Below are 21,994 nucleotides of genomic sequence, written 5' to 3' on the forward strand. Positions count from 1 at the left end.
CGTTCATGTTTATTCTGTTTGTATTTGGAAGCCACTCATAGTGTCTGCCCACCTCAGTGTCCATATGTTTCAGCATGTGTTCAGAACTTAATTAAACAGCATTTTGCAACTTCTGGGGATGCAAATTGCTTGGAATTGTACTGTTAGGATACAGAGAGGGGGCTGAGAGACTGTTTGCACTTGTATGCATCAGGAGGCAGCGTCTCTTAGGTGATATCTAAAAGAGGTAAAGATAAAACAGCTTTTGTCATCTTTATTGCTCCCATTGGGTCTGCTTGTTTCATCACAACCAAGACTAAATCAGTTCTGAGTGGGAAGTCATGCAGATGCTCAGAGAGTATGACTCCAAATAAATGAGCAAAAAAGCAACCAGTTGCTGTTTCAGGAGAATAGATGATGAGCTAAATGGCAAACGGACAGACTGATGGATAGGGTAGAAGATGAAAGAGCTAGTAGACTAAGATAAGGAAGACAGAATGAGATAGAGAATTTTATACCCACATGGAAACAAGTTCAGGCTCAGAGGAAATAAGAAGAGATGTAATATCAAAGAATAAAAGGAGGTGGCTTCAGTATTATGTTGGCTTACTCTGCCAGAAGGGAGGTTACAGTTTTCCAACGCTGTCTCCACTCGCTTCCTGTCTGCTGAGAACATCCTGAAGATACTGGAGGAGGACAAAAACACACCCTCATCAGTAAGAACAGAAAATGCACAGAAAAAAGTCTTCCCTCTGAATCTCCATGTGTCTAACTCATGAATTCACCAAAGCTTGAAAAATTGACACTTATTAAGGATATCCTATCACAGTGTCTTCTTGTCTTGTGAGGACATTGAAATATGCCGAGTTAGAGGAGAGGAAAGCACAACCAGCTTAAACTAAAGCACTCTAAGAATGTCACAATTAATAATTAACTCTCTGCTATTATCAATCCACCTCTTTTAAGTATTGGAAAACTTGAGTTTCTGATGCTAATGTATCAAACTGTGTGTTCAATGACTGAATGAACAGAAAAGCTGAACCGAATGTGAGCATTTTTCTGCTACATAAGCATCAGGATTTATCATAAATATCTAATGAATTGTTAGAACAAAATGTGCAGAATAATGATGCTGTCAACTGTTTAAATAGATCATACAAACCCAAAACATATGAACACATAAAGCTACATCTGTAATGCTACTTCTTTTATCAATGCCATCATCATTACTCCTATCAAATGACAGTGATGAGCTTGTAAGACGACATATCCTGTTTCAGCAGTGGCAGATTAATCTTTCATCTTGCATACACAAATCAAATAAATAGTATTTTTTCATAAAGCGTGCAAGCATGTAAATAATTCCAAATAATTCTATTGTGTAGGTTGTGTCCCTGTTTATTTGGCTCTGGAGTTGCATTTTGAAAAGCCCTGATACAGTATGAGGTAGCTTTATCTGTGTGGATGGACCCTTGCCTTCAGTTTTATTCTTGTTTATATAGACATTAAACATGATTTACTGCAATGAACTCTGGTTCATTACAGCTACTGCAGGATTGTTTAGGTCTGTTTTAATCTTCTATAGCCTACTTTAATTATTTGCTGAGGTATGTGTGTGCTAGTCTATGAGCGCATACTGTATGCGCAGTGGGAGAGTAGTGTCAAGCTGACATTAGTCAAACTGACATGTCCTCCCAGCTAGGAGGTTGATTCCCTAAACGGTGAGGAGCGTATCTCTGCCTCGCTGTTTTGACACCCACTGCTTGCGTCCTCTGAGGGAGGTTATCACAGAAGTTCACTGTTGCCTGCCTGAAAGCTCAACTTGAGTAATGGAGAAGGAGAGAGTTGGATTTTCAATGGGGTAATGACAAACACACACCAAAACAATATTGAGGAAGAAGACTTAACGTAAAAAAGCTGATGGAATTTTACACATTGGAGAAAAATAATAATGATGAGAAATATTGTGATGATAAATGTAGGGATACTTTATTTTACTGTAATACACAAAGAGTGTGTTTGCCGAAGCTCACAAATGCTGAAAGTAAAGAGAAACAGCAGAGCATGCCACTTTATGCATTGATCAAAAGAGTGGATGGGGTGGAGAGGAAGCGAAAGATGAGTCAGAAAGACTTACTTCTTGACAGGGATTCGTCCCTCAGGGTTGAGCTGCAGCTTCAGTCGAGTGTATCTGGATTGAATGGAAAAATGCCTTAAACAAAATGTATTAGCAGTTTTTCTGTGTAACACTCTTGCTGAAATTTAGCATTTTATAGGGGTGCTTGCTTAAGTTTACATGTGTGACTTAAAACTATTGATCTCTGGATGATATACACACGCCTTCGCATACATACCATGAATGCCCATCTGTGTTTACACAACAGGTTAGAGTGGTTGTTAATCCCTGGAAGTCTCAGGCGTTGGCAGTGCGGAGCCATGCAGAAACCTGGGCTATAAATAGCTTAGCTGCAACAGGAGCTATCATTACAGGCTGGGCTTTAAGTGGCTGCTGGCTAATAATTAATATCCATTACAGTGTCCACTTCATAGGGCAGGCTGACTGCCACAGGCGAAGTCACAGATAACTTTAATAGTTAACAGGGGCACACAGGCTTTTGTCTCAAGCACTTTTTTTTTCTCAAAAATGTGTGCAGAGGCACAAGTTAAAGGGTTGAGGTTAAATTATTTATAATTTTTACATCCGATCCATTGGCAAACATTTTACTCTGATTAGCAGTTTGATTATTGAGTGATGTAAAACAAAGGCATGTTGTGTGTGCTTCTGCACTGAGGTAAAAAGAACATCTCATAGCCGGGTACTATTTGAAAACATGCTGGGTTGGAATTAGCTTCCTGTTGCTCGGAACATCCCCCCTCACCCCAAAACATGTCACCGCCTTAAGAGTTAGAGAAAATCAACCAAATCCGGAGAAACATCAACATCACCTCTGGGATCAAGCCTCCTCATGCTGCAGTGGTTGTAGGGAGGAGCACTGCCTTATTTGTAAGCAAGCAGTGCACAGCAGCTACTGCTGTGAGCAACCGACGTGACTGCGAAAGCTGCTCTCTTCAATTTTATTCAACTCTCCCCGTGCTATGTGGTCGATGGACACTTTTATTGTCTCATAAGTCAATTAGTCTCCTCAGGGGTGCGAGTTAATGGCTGCTCTTTGCTGATAAACATCAGGCAGCTGGGAGTTGTCAGTGCGCACAGCCTTGGGTATTCTTTAAAAGCAATATCTCTGATTCATATTTGAGCCACATGCACTTTACTCTGTCACTTGCTACCCAAACAAATCAGTTGTAGATTTTTGATGAGTTTGTTCCTCCCAGTCAGAAAAATGTGATGCCGTTAGCTGTTTGAAGTTTTAGATGGGACCAAAAGGAGCTGTGAGCTTGAACATGTAGCCAAAATAAATTAGTTTCATAAGATGCTTCATGTACTGGTGAGGAATCCCAGCTTGCATCTAGACTAAACAGAAAACAGTGTCTTCTATATGAGATGTGTTGTTTGTTTTTCCTGCTGTCCCTGCTTATGCAATATCCAGCACATACCTGCTGTGACCTGTGCGATCAGTGGCATGCTTCTGGCACTGGAAGACCTGATTTTGATGTTTTTCTCTGAGATTGTTGATTTACATTTTGTGCAAAGCTTCCTGCATGTGTGTTTGTGCTTGTGAGTGAGGATAACTTACGCTTTTTCAAGGCAGGCCTCTCTGGACATGTTTTGTACCAAGAGATTAGATGATAGGTTGAACAGCTCTTCTGCCCATTCCTGTAATAAATAAACACATACACGGGGCCATGTGAGAATCATGTGTTTAGTCTCATTGTGGTTTAGCACTGCTGTGCCCTGTCTAGAACAAAGACTGTTGCAGTGATTGCTGTCAGATTAAGTGAACAAACAATAAATATGAATTTGTATATGGTTGTATTGTATTTGCAGAGTTTTCACCTTTGCTATTTCTTCTTGAAAGGCCATGAAGTTCAGGTACGTGATGTTGACCATGTCTGTGCCGCTCACCACTGTCAGCATCCTGTTTTCCATCTTTCCAGCCAGCGTGCTGACATCCAGCAGCTCACGCAGCTTTGCATCCTTAAAAAACGAAACACAAATGCAATGCAGAAAAGACAAAAAAGGAGTTGTTAGGCATAACAAATTGAAGAAGCTACGCTGGTGGGTTTTCATAGTCATAGCTTCTATCACCAGCATCATGCATGTAAATCAGCCAGACCTGCATCCGAAAACTAAACGCTGAAGGCTAAACAAACCTGCAGGGGAAAATGGATGACGTAAAACAGACCATGGAAAAAGACAAGGAATGTTTTTCTGAGGAAGTGAGAGGCAGTGCTGCTCTGTGTCATGAGATTTTGGCTTTTGGAACAAAAGCTGCTGTCTAAATGCACTGAACTGAAGCAAGTTAGCATTTCAGAGTGTCCGACAGCTGATTTAGCTGATTAATGAGAGGTCAGGGACAGTGTGAGGAGGGAGGTGGGAAGCTACACCCCCAGTAAATTTTAGTCTGACTACATTACAGGCCATAAAAGCAGCAAATGAAGTGGGTTAAGATACACTATTACACAAGGTGTTTTATTTGTAGACTAATTAATGGCGCTGGAAGTGTTGAATGGATATCAAGAGAATGATGGGTGTACTTATGGGAACCATATGTAACCTTTAAATGCTTCAAAGGGCTAAAGTACACAAAATGTGTGCAGGGGATTTGTGGTGTCATTTATTACATACTAAAGACCGTCAGACAGCTAAAATCTTGAAGCTTGGTGGTTTTAAAACCTTAATTTCTGGCTTCTTTATAGTTTGGAAAACATCTTCGTGTCTCGTCAGATTTTTAGTTTCACTGTGATGGATGGTGCTTAAAAGAGCAGCCCTGGCAATTCTTTTTTACTAGCCATATCACACAGGTCATTAAAAAAATCATAAATGGATTCGTTTGTTCGTTCATTGGATGCAGTTTTTCACCCCATACATTACAGTTTAAAATGCTGACAAAGACAAAAAAATTCCTGAGCATAGACTGCCTCCACTTTAAGAAAAGCAATTTCCAGACTTTTTTTCATTGGCACCTTATCAACAGACAAATTCAACGAGTTGTATGTATTAAGTCACTTCCAGCGGTGAAGAGAAGAGATGCTGGCAGTGTTCCAGTCAAAGCAGAAAAGTCTTTTCAAGCATTTGTACTCTTTTGAGGCAATCATCCAGGGAAGACTAATACAAACCCATTTTTCTTTAGCAAATATTCATTTAAGCAGCTCATCTTCGGTGCAAATCACAAAAAACAAACTATAACGCCTTAGTGGTGCAAAAGAGCATCCCTCTCTCCTTTGCAGCTTTGTATGCAAGTAGCATACAAAATGGTTGCTCTAGCTTAATTAACACAACAAAAAGCCCTGTAAAGGATTTTGCAGTGAAAGCAAATGAGCTTCCACTAATTTAACCAATCAAAAAAAGAGCATTGTGTCCTGTGTCATGCTGATAAATGTCCTCTACACGTCCCTCACGCCCCCAAATCAAATTGTGAGGCTTAGTGGCGCTCATTGTTATTATCATGTGGACCATTTAAGGCCAGAAAATTTCCATGTTGAAGAATATCTTTCTTTCCACAGTCTGCCCTCATGCCGTATGAGCATTTCCAGTTTTACATGGTCAAGTGAGAATCCTAAAATAACCTTAACATACTGGAAAAATATAAAAATAAAAGATTTTGGTGCTGTGTTTCCTTCACATGGTTGAAACTACTTGGTTCAACCAGTCAACTTACACACGTGCTGACGGGAATGGGAATCCATCAATGTCCACTTATGTATGCTGAAAGCCGCAGGCTGCATGTCAGAGTATAAAAGCCACTTGCAATTTGCAAAAGCATACAATACCAAACACCCTTTGAGAAATGCCCTGGCTGACAGTCAAAGATGAAAGGCTTTTGAGAACCAACAAGATGACAGTAAGATGCATATTTCATTTATTGCAGCGCTTGAAAGTCAATACAATTTGATACAGTTTTGATGCTACATGTAGCCATTAGCTAAACATGCAGCTTATCTCCTTGTATACATTCAGCATAGCTCTGATCAGGATGGGAGCTGCGAGCACTTACGGCGGCACACCGGCTGGAGAGACATCAGCAGCTGTGATGGGAAGATTTGGAGAGTCCCTACTGGACAGGAGCAGATGAAAAAGGAGGATGGTGGGAGAAATAAAGAAGTAGAAATAAAGCCATAAATAGAAATAAAGTAAAAAAGAAAAATTGGGCTTAGCCATGCGAGTGAAATGTAATTTGTACTGGTGCATTATGGGAGCCATTAGAGGCATGCCTGAGGTCCCACCACAAAGATGGGGGATTTAGAGGCAAACCAGGCCAAGGTTAGGAGGAAGGGTACGATCTGGGGTAATGGTGTGGATGAGAGTAAAGGATAGTTCTGTATCACAACAAGCTTCCCTTTAAGAGTTTTTGAAAACATACGAAAGAACCATTCAATGTCTTGTATTTCCAGAGTACTGTAAAAACCTTAGTGTGTATCTGAGTATTCATGCCTGTGAAAATGTGATTAGTCAGGCTTTCATGGTGCATGTTAGCAGCTGCAGTGTGTCAACATGTGAACTCCTCTTAGACACTTAACATTCAGGTGAAGCTGCAGCCTGAGGAAATACACAGGCTTTCTCTGCCTGCATTAGTTTGTCACAGTGCTCCACCTGTCACCAGCCATGCACTCGGTGGCACAAGGAAGGTATTCAGATTGGCAAAATGAAGTCAGCCCCACCTCAGGTCATTAAACCTTCCGCGCAGTACCTGTCTGCAACCACACGTGTGCCAGCTTTGACAAGCAGTTGCACATCCACAAGTGTAAAACCCCATCCATTCAAGCTCAGATCGAGACACACACATACTGAATACAGTTGTTTGTGCTACTGAACGTACATGCGGGGACATCAGATCAAAGGAAATGTCAACATAAATGATAAATGATGACCTAACTACCAACACATATGCCACTCCAGAAGAGCTAGGTCGATGATCTGAAGAGCCTGGTTAAAGCGGAAATGTGCATTTCTGCTTATCTCATCACGGTCATTGCCGTTTATCTCAAGAATGTAGAGAAATGTGTGGAAAGGGACAAATTAACCCAAGACGAAATGATAGGAACTGAAGCTACACCTTTGCCAACCAGAAAACATCAAGCAGATCTTTGATGAAAACCATGTGCTGTCTGTTAAAGGACACATTTGACACCTGTATTTTAAACCAATAATGTATCAATTCTAAATAGTTATTCTGATCATTCTGATCTAAATGATATTCAAGGCTCTGAAATTTGAGGTATTTTTCCAGATTGTACGAGATTAAAAAAAAAACATCTAGAAAGAAACCCCAAAAGGTTTTTGTGTTAATTTTTGTAGGAAAAATACTTGAAAACTAGCATTGACATCTCCTTATCTAGCTTATTCATCAAACCTGGAGAGTCACTCACCACCCAGTAACTTTTATCTGCACTATTATTCAGGATAACCATCTTTTGTGCATTAGTCTGTAAATGCTATATAGTTTTTTTTCTGTCTGTTACAATAATTGCTGTGTAATGGTAATAAAGTGAATCTGACATTTGAAAAACTCAAATGAAAGTCAGATGTTAGCATCATCTCCTCAACTATTACAACTAACAGACAAACTGTTCAATCAAATTGAATTTCTCATCATTTCATGAGGCAAATTACCGAAAGATTTAATGGAAATCAAGGGTTTGAGGAAGGGTGGGATCTGGGATGATGGTGTTACTGACTGTAAGAGCTTTTTAGGGTAAAGTCACCCAGTGAGTTGCTGGAAATCCATCATAAATGTCAGCGTTTGGATGAGCTTGTCTTAACATTGGAGCAGCTCTGCAGAGGAGCACTGCAGGCGAAGAGCAGGGCACCACTTCTAGCGCTTGGTGAGCCTTGTCAGCTAACAGACTGCAATGATGCTGCAGGGCATGAAAGCAGAAAAAAACATGGTTTTTGAATGGAAATTATTTGGTTTCAAGCTGGGACTGTTGTAATTATTTTGCCGCACATCTACAGAGTAGCCTGTTTTTTTGTCATTTGTACACACACATGCAGGAAGAGATATTAAATGATAACTCGTTGCCATTATTTTAAGTGATTTTATTTCTGTTAGAAGTTTGAGTACATGGGTGTGTGCCCGTTTGCTAATAAATATGTCCTTGTTTATAAGCCTGTGTGAGTCAGAGTCTACAGATCATTTTGCCCTCAGCAAAGCTAATCCTGAGATGACTCCCTCTCCTGGCATTGCAGTCATTTATTTAAGAGGGTCACGCTGCATCTGCAGAGCATGTTTTAAACATTAGCCACATCATAACTTATACAGACAGAAAGCACTGAAACACTGATCCCATTAAAAGAAAGAGTCCCATCTTTGTCACCGTGCTGTAGTTGGCTCCCACAAATGGCCCACCTAATCCTCTACATCCAGTCACGTGCACACCCAGACATGCATGTGCAGCTAAAAAGGATGGATGAAACGTTCTTCAAATATTCCTATTAAGGAAGTAAAGGCAGTTTAATGTCCTTGTCTTTAATGGGATGCATTATAATTTATCATGCAATGCATCCTGCACAAAGTCTGATGGAAAAATGAAGATTCAAGTAAAATATAACTAAACAAATCATCACAGTAAAGCAGTCACAAGCTTGAACATTTAAAGCCTGCAGATATATGCATGAAAAAAAGAAAAAGGAAATCCTGCACATGCACATGACAGGAGCCGCAGTTTGAAACAATTATGCTGCAAAGAAACACCATGTAGATGAGCTTTAAAGCTTTTCTTGTGATCAAACGATCTGCCTGGTTCATCCTCAACACCAGCTTTGCTTTATGTGTGTATGGGTGAAGTGTCTGCTCCCATTACAATCCTGCCGTTTCATATTTTAAACTCATTCAGTGTGGAAATTGCTTTGCTAACTTTTCTAGCTTTGGGTGAAAGTCAGTCACTGAACAGCACACTGTGTGCAGCCCAAGGATAAGCTGCAGATAAAAGACTCACAAACAACTGCATTGTAACATGATCAAAGAATGCGTATGATAGCTTAAGACTATGGGATGCAAGGTGGATGAGAATCAGAGAGAGATCGGGAGGGAGCCTTTGATTGTGGGGCGCTCACCTCCCTCTTTCCCATGCTGTCTGACTCCTGCTCTCATCCCACTCATCTATTAGGAAAACAGTCTCTGCTTCTTTTTATTATTCTTCAATGGTCATAATTCATTCAAGCCCTCAAGTGTCAGTAGAGGCAGACCACCACAGTTTCATGAAGCGGAGAATTGCCCACAAGGCCAGGAGTAAAAGGTCAGCGCCTCATCATTCAGCTGTCAACTGATGCATTGCTGACCTCAGTACAGAAGTGATTGTGCACACACTTGGCTTTAAGAGTGCATTTTCTACAGGTGCAAGTCACAAAATGCTTTAATGGGTAGTTTGCTTCAGATGGAAGATTACAAAATGAGGCACATCTGGATAATTCCTGGAGATTGAATCATATTTCTGTTCTTTTGTAAGAGTACAACACTAGTGATACAAACCATATAGGGGTGTGACGATATGCTTTTCTCCCAATTCGATTCGATTCCGATTTTTTTTGGGTACTGATTTTTGGAGATTAAAAACAAAATAAATGTATAAAACCTTTATTTTGCTCGTCATTTTTTTTCATTTCAATGAGGAAAAAACAACACAGCAGCCAGATCATCATTCTGCTGCTATAATGCCCAAGAAGACAAGTGAAAAGATCAATAAAAAACAATAAAAATGACAAAAAAAATTTATAGTGCATTCATTTATTTATTTGAAAATTTTTTTTGATTTTTTCACAAAAATATCGATTTTAAAATTGTGAAGAAAAAAAAATCCAGATTTCCGATTTTTCGATTTGATTTTCCCACCCCTAAAACTATGTCATCTGGAAGGATTAGGAGGGAATTAGAATAGCAAAAATAACATTCGGATGACAGTCAAGCTTTGGTTTATTATGAACGCTCCACAAATACATCTGCGCATGGTGGTGTGTCACTCCTGCCCAGTCATTCATTGAAGCACAGGTTGAGAAAATGTGTGGGTGGAAGTTGAAAGCTGATATGGACTTAATCTCTCATTCCAGTTCTCCAATGGGGGCATTTCATTAACCCTGAAGCAGTGACACATGAAGCGGGAGATGGAGGGGTGGACAGAGGGGAGACAGAGTGCAGATAATGCGCCTTTTCTGAAAATGTCAGAACATCAGAAATAACTTGTGCTGACAGGGACTCATATTCATGTCTTGAGGAAGAGGCCCTACATTCACACCCAGTGCTAATCATCTCATGACGCACAGGGGAACAGAGGATCAAAAGAGTTAAAGGGAAAATATGAGGCTAATTTACATACAGAGCAGTTTAACAGTTTTTAATTGTCTCCTTTTATCACAAATATTTTAAACATAGACTTCATTTTTACTTTTACTAGTCTGAGTTCATTCAGAAGCACGAAGAGACTTTGTCAAATTTTTATTACATCTGCAGGCAGCTGGACTCAATACTCCAGGTAATAATTTAGAAAATTCAAGGAAAGTCTTATGTTTCATTCCAGAAATTCATAATTAAGTATATCTACTTCTTATTCCACTCCCAGTGCCCAGACTAGGAGGATTTATAGAATTTTATTAAGATAAGCATACTAAGACCATCTACAGCTCTTTTCTGTGGAAATATTTCTTTTAAAAACACTTGTTTCCTTTAATTAAACAGCAACTAACCATGCCATCATCATGTCTGAATGAACACTATGCTTCCAGGGGAAGCACTTATTTGAAATAATATTTTTTTTTCTTTTAATTATAAAAACAACAATAGCAAGAGCATAATACGTAAAGAAGTCACAGAAATGTCTAAACTTTTCATCTCCACAGTTCTGCCTGCAATCAAAAGATGCAATTTTTAATCAACATGACACACACTACACAACATGTTCCCCCTCCATTTTGGCTAACAACTGCAGCCACACAGTAAACAGCAGGAGGCCTTTAATTTTAAAAACGGTGCTCATTGATTCTAATAGAAAGCCAACTGAAACATATTGCTTTGTTTCAAAATGATTTCTTTAATGTAAACTTTACACAAGACCAAATTCAGAGTTCTTTGAAAACAACAGGACTCAGGAAACAAGCAGAAAAGATCACATGAGCACATTCAGAATATTGTTTCAGACATGAGCAGAATCTCTTTAACCATTTTAAAATGAGTAACCTTAAATTACACAAATGTTAGGTCTATTTCCATAAACAAATGCAATATTCAAAATTGTGCACACTTATAGGAAATAAATTATATCAGATCTACATCTTTGTATTTCTTTAATCCTTCCAGGTTAATCACTGGGTCAAGCTGAAATCAGGAGGTGTGTTTCAAACCCATCCTGTTTCTTTTCCCTGTTGCTTTAAACGCATAGTGGAAAAACAGTTTGACTCCACATAGACAGAGGTTCCCCATCCATTAAATGAAAAATTTGAGATTATCTCTGTAAAAAAAACAAAAAAATGAAAAAAGATAGACATCCTTTAGGTATCAACAGCAATAAAAAAAAGCACCATGTATTTCAGGGTGATATGATTTAACATGGTTTTTACTTCACATAATGTGTTATGCTTTTTCTGCTCCTGCCTCGATAGACTGCTCAATTATTTTATCACTCTGCTATTCAACAAGCTTAAATATGAAGAAAATCATTTTTCAACTACTTCAGTCCATCAATAAAATTTCCACCGCTATAGCAAGTATGAGCTGGAAGGCTAATATCAAGTTACTGTTGGAGGTCAATCTCACTCTTTAAAGACTTGAATAATTATTAGATATATTTTCCGAGCTGCACAAGTACTAAATATTGTGCATAAATCATGGGTCTCTCCATCATGGTCTCGGCTATTTCTGAATGATTGAATGCCATCGCTTTAATAGACTGGTGAAGCAATTTATCAAAGTCATATATCTTGTAAAACTGAAGCGTTTTTTTTGTGCTTTTTTAATGCACTTCCATTTCAGTGTAAATTGCATGAAGGGCACAAATGTTATCATATCATGCACATGCAGAAGGTTTCTGAACATGATTTAAAGCTGGGCTAGGTAATCTTGCTCAGAGACATGTTTTTTACTCTGGGTGAAGTGGTTCCTCATCCTGATAGTAGTCTATACATTTTGGAATCATGAACAGTAAGAAATATAGTTAGACCCCTCAGTTTACTGTAAATTTGTAAAAACTCTGATCAATCAAAATGTTTGGACAGAAATGGAGTTTCTCATCTCTTATATTTCGTTAGCTTCTTCTCCTGGCTCCCCTCCTCCCTCTCTCACAGTGCATACCTGATAGCAACACGCTGCATATAAATAGTGTGTTAGGATGAAAATACAAAGTAGTGAAGAAGAAACTCGGAAGGCAAACATGGCTGAGGAAAGATTTCCCCGACCCGGCTCGTTTTATTTGCCTCCTCCCGCTAAACAGCCGAGAAAAAGAAAAACATTGCTGCGAACTAGAAAAGCACTCAGAGAGCGCAAACCTCCGCCACAGCATTTAAAAAAATTTCTGAATCCAAACGGTGATCAGGAACACCACCAAAATGAAATCACTTTTTCCGTTTTACATTTCCAACAACTCCTGAAAATTTTATTAAAATCGGTCCATAACTTTTTGAGTTATCATGAACACAGACAAACAGATAAATGTTGGTAAAAACCTCCTTGGCGAAGGTAAGAAAAAAGTCTTGGATCACGCAAGGAGCAAAACCAGAGGGGGAGGAGCCAAGTCAGGGTGCTACTTTCAAATCTTGCTAGCTCCCCAACATTACCTACCCCAGCTTTAACGCAAAAGTTGAGAATAATTTGTTGAAAGCAGGAAAATTATCATTTATTTTTAAGTCTCCAAGGAATCTAAATCCATTACTATCTAAAGCCATGTAACACAAATCCATCAGGACTTATTACACAGGGGAGTTAAACAAAGGGACACTAAACAAAGCTGTTGGAGACTGTGATCCTGAATTCTGAGTTGCTGATTTAATAAGTATGAAGTCTCATGGATTCAAACACTACAAACATAAGCCAACACCGAACATCAGGGTCAAAGAACGTTTTAAAGAAATACAAAGTTACCTCTGCACTTCACAGTGTTTTAGTGGAATAAAACAGGCAGAGTCTTACAGATGTTGACAGCTATGCCCGCAGCTTTTGCCAGGAAATGGCAGAACTCCTACCTCATTCTGCTACCTTGCCAATAAAAAATCCTGACATCTCATTCAGGTGCTTTGTAAGATATATAAAATAATATTTTCTATTAAACAAATGTTTCTATAAATAACACGTTATTTTAAAAATAAAATAAGAGAAGATTCTTGACTAAGATGACTACAGGGCTTTGAGGAAAATACTTGTAATCCTCCAGAAACAGGGAGGAAATTGGCCAATCAGCTTTGCTCTGGCATCAAGGTAGCAATAAAAGCACATGAGCAGCAGTTATTACAGTTGTGCTAATATGACAAGAGATGCACTGATCCATTTATTTATGGGTTTTACACAGTTTGATGCCTGTATTAGAATATCAACAAACAGTAATGGTTGCATGACATTACAGACACTATAATTCTGGAATAAATTTATGGTTTTATTTAAGTTAACATTACACACAATTACATCAGCATTGTTGCAACATCTTCTGACCCAATAATATTCACATCCTTATGAGGAAAGATTATCAATATGTGTATGAGAAAGCTATAGAGGGCTTGTAAGGTTGAATAAATTAGCTCATCTTAGCTCCACAATAATGTGTGATTTTATTGTTTTGTTTCCTATAAAACTTGCAGGCTGCAAAATCTGACAGATTGTGGTTGAACATCATCTTGGAAGAACTGGAGCAACTTCTCTATAGTATAATTCCTTTTAGCTATTGTGTTGCCAGTGTGCCTCTGAAGCCCACAAGTGGGTATCTGTGCATTTTTCTCTGTGGTTGCTCCGTTCTTTTTCTAACAGCTGTAGCTCAGGAGGAAGAGAAGTCTTTGAACTGGACTACAACCCTGACTACATGCCGAAGTGTTCTGGGACAAGACCCTGAACCCCAAGCTGCCCCCCGATGTGCCTATCGGGGTATGAGTGTGTAGTATGAGTGTGTGAATGGATGAATATGACAAGTAGTGTGAAGCGCTTTGAGTGGTCTGCATGGATGGAAAAGCACTATATAAGTACAAGTCCATTTACCGTACCATTTATCCATTTACCAACACTAAAAATTATTAATCATATAGTTTTGTGAGCCAAATTATATGAAGATTGTGGCATTTAACAAATGTAGACTAGGATACAAACAATAGTTGCTCATAAATTAGAGGTTTATCAACCTCTTAAAAATAAATAATGAATAAAAAAAAATTCTGAGCCTCTATGTGCATATTGACCAAACCAACCATAACTGACAGGAAATACTGCCATAATGTACCAATAAGAGACTCAGACACAGTTCAAATACAGACAGATAATGGACAAAAAAAAATTACACACTTCTATCTTTTTGTGCTGAGCTGGCATGTAGGGCGTCAACGAAGGATTGCCATGCCAGATGATTCTTGGCCAACTTAATTAACATTAATCAAGTTTGATTCCAGGTGTTTTTTTTAAACCTTCCCCTCTTGTATTTGTCTCTAGGTGTCCAGTTTAGAGCTATTTGTGTGATGTTGTTTGGGGGGTTTTCTAATGACATGCCCAGACCACTTCCAGCATCGTCACATGACAATGGTTTCATGCTATCCTGTTTGCATCTTTCAAGCAGCGCTTCATTGGAGATGGTTTCTGGGCAGAACATAGGTATTATTCTGCTAAGGTTCTTCATGTAAACAGCTTGATATGATGTCTGTTAGTCATCTGCAAACATTCAGATCCATACAGTAAGGTGGAAATAACACAGCTCTGCTACAGTCTTAACATAGTGTTGGTGCAGTGTCTTGATCTCCAAACCTTTCTTCACATTTTTAAAGCATTTCTGTCCATGTTCAAGCTTTTCTTGATTTCACTATCTGTTCCTTCATCATGTCTGATTGTGCTGCTGAGATAGGAGAACTCCGCTGATGTTAGTGGGTCTTCACAACTGGCTTGTAACAAAGCTGGATTTAAGATGTTTCAAGTTATAACTTCTGTATTTTTTCAGCTGATCTTCAGGCCCATGTAGTCTGCTAATTTGCTAAGTTGTGATGTTCTCTCCTGAATGTGCTGGTGTATATGTGATAACAATGCTAAAGCATTTAAAAAGTCAAGAACTTCTCGGATGTAAGAAAAAGGTTCATCCGATGCCCCTGTGCTGATCTTCTGTTGTCTTTTGCATGGTTTGGGTATGATCATGTTGAAAAGGGTCCCAGCTGAGGATGTTGTAGTTCAGGAGGAAGAATTGTCATCTTTCAATCGAAAAGTTGGGAAATTCATTCCAGGCTTCCCCTGATGATTACATGGCATTGTAAGTGTCAGTGTTGGGCCAGACACTGAACTCCAAGTGCCCCCTGATGTACCTATCAGGGTGAATAGGTGAATGTGCTTTGAGTGGGCAACATGACTGGAAAAGTGCTTTATAGGTAAAAGAGCATTTACCATTTACTCAGGATTTGAAATTGTTTTAAAAGCTAAACATGACAGGAACGATCTCTGATTGTATTCCATAAATTCATAAATATGTAAAAGGCTCTATGTGGATGAAGTAAAAGGCTTTTTAAATACCACAAAATTAATGTACACTTTTTTTATTTGCCACTTGGTTCATTGTTAAATATTTCTCAAATTTGGTTGAAAAGTTTGTTAAACACCCTCTTTCTTTCTTAAAGCCAGCCTTTTCTTGTCTCGGTGGTAGGCCCACCACCTCATTTAGTCTCTGATAAAAATCTTGACCAAGCTCTGTTACAGTAATTCTTCGCCAGTCGTTGCAGTTGCTTCAGAATCTGTCGAATCATCAGGTTTTTGGTTTCCTTCCGTGCGGCTGTGAACAAAGCCTGAACATTACACACGTCTATCTTTTTGTGCTGAGCTGGCATGTAGGGCGTCAACGAAGGATTGCCATGCCAGATGATTCTGGGCCAACTTAATTAACATTAATCAAGTTTGATTCCAGGTGTTTTTTTTAACCTTCCCCTCTTGTATTTGTCTCTAGGTGTCCAGTTTAGAGCTATTCGTATGATGTTGTTTGGGGGGTTTTCTCATGACATGCCCAATCCACTTCCAGCATCGTCACATGACAATGGTTTCATGCTATCCTGTTTGCATCTTTCAAGCAGCGCTTCATTGGAGATGGTTTCTGGGCAGAACATAGGTATTATTCTGCTAAGGTTCTTCATGTAAACAGCTTGATATGATGTCTGTTAGTCATCTGCAAACATTCAGATCCATACAGTAAGGTGGAAATAACACAGCTCTGCTACAGTCTTAACGTAGTGTTGGTGCAGTGTCTTGATCTCCAAACCTTTCTTCACATTTTTAAAGCATTTCTTTCCATCTCAGCTACTCTAAATAGCTGTACATTTAGGTTTTCCTGTCCATGAGCTTTTCCATTCTTGAGGGTCTTGATAACTTGTAAAAATTTTTCCTGCTCTGTATTCACATCAAGATCGACTACTGCCTCTTCTATGTCTGCCCTAACTGTGGGTGGTGGTCTGTTGAGGGCTTCTCTAATATGGTCTGTCCATCTAGCTTCCTGTTCTGCTGCTGATGTATGAAGTTGAGCTTGTTTGTCAGTGAGATATGTGAACATTAACAGAACTTGCAAGCCACTATATTGGTGATCTTATACATCTTTCCCTTTCTCCTCTGTTTACAGCACCTTCTGCTTGGCTTTAAAAGTCTTCCATCAAGTCATCCTCTTCACTGTAATGCTGTTGATATCTCGCTGTATGTCTCTCTGCCTTGATTTCCATCACACAGTTTTTATATTTCCATTTTCAGTAGCTTGCCAGGTTTCTGATATCATCCAGTCTTTTCTCTTTTTCACTTTTTGTTCAACTTCATTGTACTTTAGTAATATGCTTCTTTGGCATGCTCCCATTTGCTTTGAATCACATTTTTTTGGTTGCATGCTGGTTTGATCACCTTTTGCCAGAACTTCAAACCAAGTCAGTTGTAAAACAAAAGTGTTTTGATCTGGATCGTGAGGTTTTTCAATGCCAAACTGCTATTCTGTCTTCTCTCATTTTCAAGTCATTGGGTGGTTAATCTGGTTTTGTTTCATTCCTGTTTGGCCTTTCCCAATTTGTGCATTTAGGATCCCCATCGCAACTTTTAAACCATATCTTGGTACATTTTTTTGGTGCTACTTACAGTTCTTCATAGAAAAAGTCCTTGTTATCCTTTATACTGTAATTTGTAGGAGCATAATGGTGTTGATGTGTCTGCGTCTCAGTCTAACTTTCATGATTTCACTGTTAATTGTCTTCCATTTCATCAGACACTTCCAAATGGCAACCACTGGTGGATAAAAATGAAGCTTATGTGGAAGTGCATAAAACTGCAGTTCCCCCCTCATCCGCTAGGTGCTCCAAAACAGAGCAAAGCCCTATAGACTCTCATGTTAAAAAGACCAACTTCACAACAGAAATAAACATGTTTACAGCCTGGTACAAAAATCAATTTTTGGTTTAATAGGTTAGGTTTGCCTTCATGACAACTGTGGGGGGAGTGAATTTTTTTTAACTCCCCCGTTTAAAAGTAATTTAATCTTAAAATATGGCATATTTAGGGGAGTGTCCTTTTGATTGACAAGTACCCAATCTCCCGCTTCAAGTGAGAAGATCATAGAAAAACTGTGGTTTTTAGCCCGTTAACAATGTGACTTAGCTTTAGCCTGCTTACATCCGGTTGCTGGTTAGCTCCTGCTATCTCTGGGTTAGCTCGGTAAACTCTTAGCTACAGGCAGCTCGGAGTTTGCTGGATGTCAATCATCCACCATGACGCTCACAACTCCCCTCTCAGCTCTACTTCTTTGCCCATATTTGTATTTTCCAGGCGAGATGAAAATATTCTATTGCAGCGTCACCTGTTCTGTACAGGCTGTCCGTTTATAAGTGTGTGCACACATGAGAGCATATGATCATCCATTGGTTGCTGTTTGGAGGAGAGAGGATTTGAAGTAGTGAGAGAGAATAAATGGAGGAAAAAAGGTAAGAGGAAGACTCATGCTGTGTGTGAATCACTGAGGTAAAGACAGAAAGACAGAAGGGGCAAGGGGCAAGCTTGATGAGGTGGAAGGAGTTTACCTGGCATGCTCTTCCTTTAGCTAGCTGAGCTCACATGGGGCACACGGGAAGGTAAAGGCACAGACAGGAAAGAGCTGACCTCACACACACCACACAAACTCCAGCAGGGGAAAAATAATCGGCTGCTGTGATTCACAAGCTAAGCACCTCTCATTAGAACAAGCAAAAATGGAAGCCTAGTAGCACACAAGTCAAATAGCTGAGTTGGTAATCGAACCTAACAGCTTACTTATATGAAGTATTTAATTCAGTCTGACAAGTGTGTTATATAATAAAGACACATACTGCTGGAAATAAAGCTGCTAACAATTTTTTTTTTTTTTTTTTTTAAAAAGGGCACAAGTCTTTTGCTATTAGCTAAAACATGACACATTCAGTAAAAAAAAAATGGAGTAAGATACTATTTTATTCAAAGGAGCAGAAGTAAAAAATTCTGAAGTTTGTTATTCTATTTACCATTTCCCAGTTGTGCCACTTAAACATACTTCCTGCATCTCAGCGTGTCCAAGGTATTCTGTTCATTACTTCCACCCACTCTCTCTGATTCATTCTCGTCAGTTCTTGAGGTAGATTAACCTGGTTGTGTACAAAGTGTCCATCAAGTTCCACTTTGTCAGGGGAGGTGCTAAAAACAGCATCCAGGCATCAGAAACTGGCAGGTATGTAACTATGCTAATTATCCTGTAGATATACAGAGGCTCTAATTTAGACTTTTGTTAAATGTAGAGAAATGCTAAAGCTACTGAGAGCACATACAGGTCCTCCAAGCGTGGAATGACACATGCATGGCAATCAAGACAGCATCGATTCATACCTACACAAAGAGTGATGAACGCAGCTGATGCAAAAAATAGATATGGAGCAGAAACAGCAAAGAGGCTGTCGAAACTAGCAACCATGCTTTTATAATCTTCTTGAGCATGAACATGAAATGTTCATATCTGAAATGTTCATATACATAATCCTGCAAACAGCAAATTTAGCTGCCACTGACTTTTAATTTGTTCAGTTTGTTCAAGTTTCAGTGAAAGTGCATTAAGTCTTGAAACAATGACAGACAATTTTCAAACAACTAAGCTGCACTGATTTAAATGATTTATCTAAAGAGAGAGATACTGAGAAATTAAAATAAAATTGTACTTCAAATCGTAAAGAATTTTCTAAGAAAACACTTGCTAAGCTTTTAGAGTGCAAAATTGAACTTTTTCCTGAGCTCCAAAAAGACTAAATCAGCTGCATAAACAAAAATACGATGAAAATAAGACAATCTTTAAAGAAAACGACTGACAAGCTACATACACTGCTCTGTCTTCATGACCTTAACTTAAAGCAATCTGGTCTCATTTCACTCCATGCTCCTCTGTCAAAAATCAGTTTTTGTTCCATCAAGAAAAAGGGGTATTTCTAGGACTCAAACCTCCCCCTGGCACCGTGCTTGAGGCTCTTGACAACCAAGAGACCACATAGAGAAAAGCCCAAGGGGTAAAATCTCCATAATGGGGTTCAGGAATAAATAATTTACACAAGTCCCTGTTGGTGCATCTAACCTCCAGGCTGCGGATGGTATATGTACCACTCTATGGAGGCAGCATATGTCTTCCCCCCTTGGCTGTTTCCATGGGTTTTGTTTTTTTTTTTTTTTGTATTTACACTTTCCCGTTTCCTTCCATTTTACCAAAAGTATCTCATGTGCCATGGCTTTGCTGTGTAGAGGACAGAAAGCAGATTCCAACCCCAGTGACATCTTTAATAATTCTGACCAGAACCAATTGGGTTTATTGGGGAACATTCCTGCAGGGCAAAAAGGGGAGGGCTGCACAGCATCAGAAATGGTGAGTATGCTGAAGAGAAGGAACTGTGCTTTGTCTTTCTGCTGAGGGGAGATGTACACACAGACCTGGTTATGTCCTGATCCGTTATACTAATATGAATGATACACAGCAGTGGTGCAATAATACCATACTTGCACACACACACACACACACACACACACACACACACACACACACACACACACACACACACACAAACACACACTCCACACAGTAGATATCTTTTAAAATAGGGTTTAATAAAAAGGTGATCTATGCTTTGAGAAGCACTGAAGAGAATTCAGAAATAATTTCAATGCCGGTGTAAACAGGAAGCAGAGAGTTGATTAAAATGTTCATTTAGACACAGGTGCATGATGAATTAGGTAATGACACAAAGTGATTAAAAACACTCCATCACTCAGTTTTGGTATCTTTGTTAATGTGTTCGAAATGCAATTTAAGTTCCTAAATATCTTCACCCTGGACAAATCCTCTGAGGTCCTTTTTAGACAGGGGACAAAACCCATTAACACTAGCTCACATCTGGCTATTAAGTGCATTTGGAAAGAGTTTTGTCAGCATGTCAGTAGCAAATGACTGCAGTAGTTTATCAGCTTCAGCTGTGATAGGGGTGCACACACACATTTTAAATGAGATGATACCAAAGCTCACTTCTTCTTTACAGAAACATATATTTACAGACATGGCACATCTGCCCCTGGGCTTGAATAGGTAATGGTCAAGTAATAGTGGTGGGGAAATATAAGACCACAGAGTGTTATATGTATTAAAATATTATCATCTGCTATTATCAAGTATGAAGCCAAACCAGTTACATCACCACTTGTGGAATTTTCATGATGAACACAAAGAAAAACTTGTTGGTTCCTTGGTAATAAAACAATGATCATATATAGCAGCAGAGCTGTTTTACTAAAGCACCATCCGTCTCAAAGAAAGCTCTGCTCACCTGGAGAAAAAGTTTGGGAAGCACTGGGTTAATCGGTTACTTTAAATTGTCCCTAGGAGTGAATGTGAGGGTGAATGGTTGTTTGTCTTGCTGTGTGGTCCTGTGATGGACTGGCAGCCTGTCCAGGGTGCACCCTGCCTCTCACCCAATGATTGCTGGGATAGGCTCCAGTTTCCCGTGACCCTGAATTGGATGAAGCAGTTAAGAAAATGGATGGATGGATGGATGGAAGGAGGAAGACCAATCAAGTGCAAGACAACTGGAAGTTCATGTCCTGCTTTTTGGGGCTGACTCCTGCAACTGAATCAAAAATAATAAATGAGTGTATTTATCTGAAAAAGTCTTGCTTGGAGGATATAACACGTTCTTTGTGTAATCATAATTACAGGTTTGGTTTCATGTAAGATGGTGGTGAGAGGTAGATAGTGCCTTGCAATTGTTTGTCCTGTTTGTTGTCCTGTTGTTTAGTAATGTTACCCATGGTTAAAAATAAATGCCACTTTTGGTGGGAAAAATTTTTCTTTTCTATCATTTTTATGTTTTTTAAACATCCATCTATTTGTGGACATGAAAATAATACATGAAGGATAAGTAGAAAAACATTTCTATAGTATATTATCTGAGTGAAATTGATGGTGCGATGGGAAAATGTAACAGGAAAAATTTAGAAGAAATATTCTAATATAATATAATGCAGTCATTCCTCATGTCCACACACCTCCACTTCATGGTTAATAAGAACAGAACAAACATGAACTTCACCACACGTTATACTAAAGTAAAGGTTTCACCAGTTTAACCTCTGACCTATCGTATCACCTAATGTTAAAAGCTACAGGATAATGATCAAATTCAATTCATATGAATCATTGTATAAGATATTTGTACAAGAATGAGAGTTGATTTATCATTTCAGTTTCC

At 39.0% G+C, this 21,994-nt stretch overlaps 1 protein-coding gene across 1 annotated transcript in view; it reads right to left on the minus strand.

Annotated features, from left to right (window-relative positions):
* The window catches only part of plcb1l (phospholipase C beta 1-like), a 119,626-nt gene that overhangs the window by 48,428 nt on the left and 49,204 nt on the right, over nucleotides 1–21,994 (minus strand). Inside the window, exons 4-7 of the mRNA XM_079255624.1 lie at nucleotides 3,935–4,075; nucleotides 3,675–3,754; nucleotides 2,117–2,170; nucleotides 590–665 (exon numbers count right to left, since the gene is read on the minus strand). Of these exons, the coding sequence (XP_079111750.1) occupies nucleotides 590–665; nucleotides 2,117–2,170; nucleotides 3,675–3,754; nucleotides 3,935–4,075 (351 nt within the window). The remainder of the gene's footprint in view (nucleotides 1–589; nucleotides 666–2,116; nucleotides 2,171–3,674; nucleotides 3,755–3,934; nucleotides 4,076–21,994) is intronic.

Source organism: Telmatherina bonti, assembly GCF_933228915.1.
Source record: "Telmatherina bonti genome assembly, chromosome: 16".
Taxonomy (NCBI): domain Eukaryota; kingdom Metazoa; phylum Chordata; class Actinopteri; order Atheriniformes; family Telmatherinidae; genus Telmatherina; species Telmatherina bonti.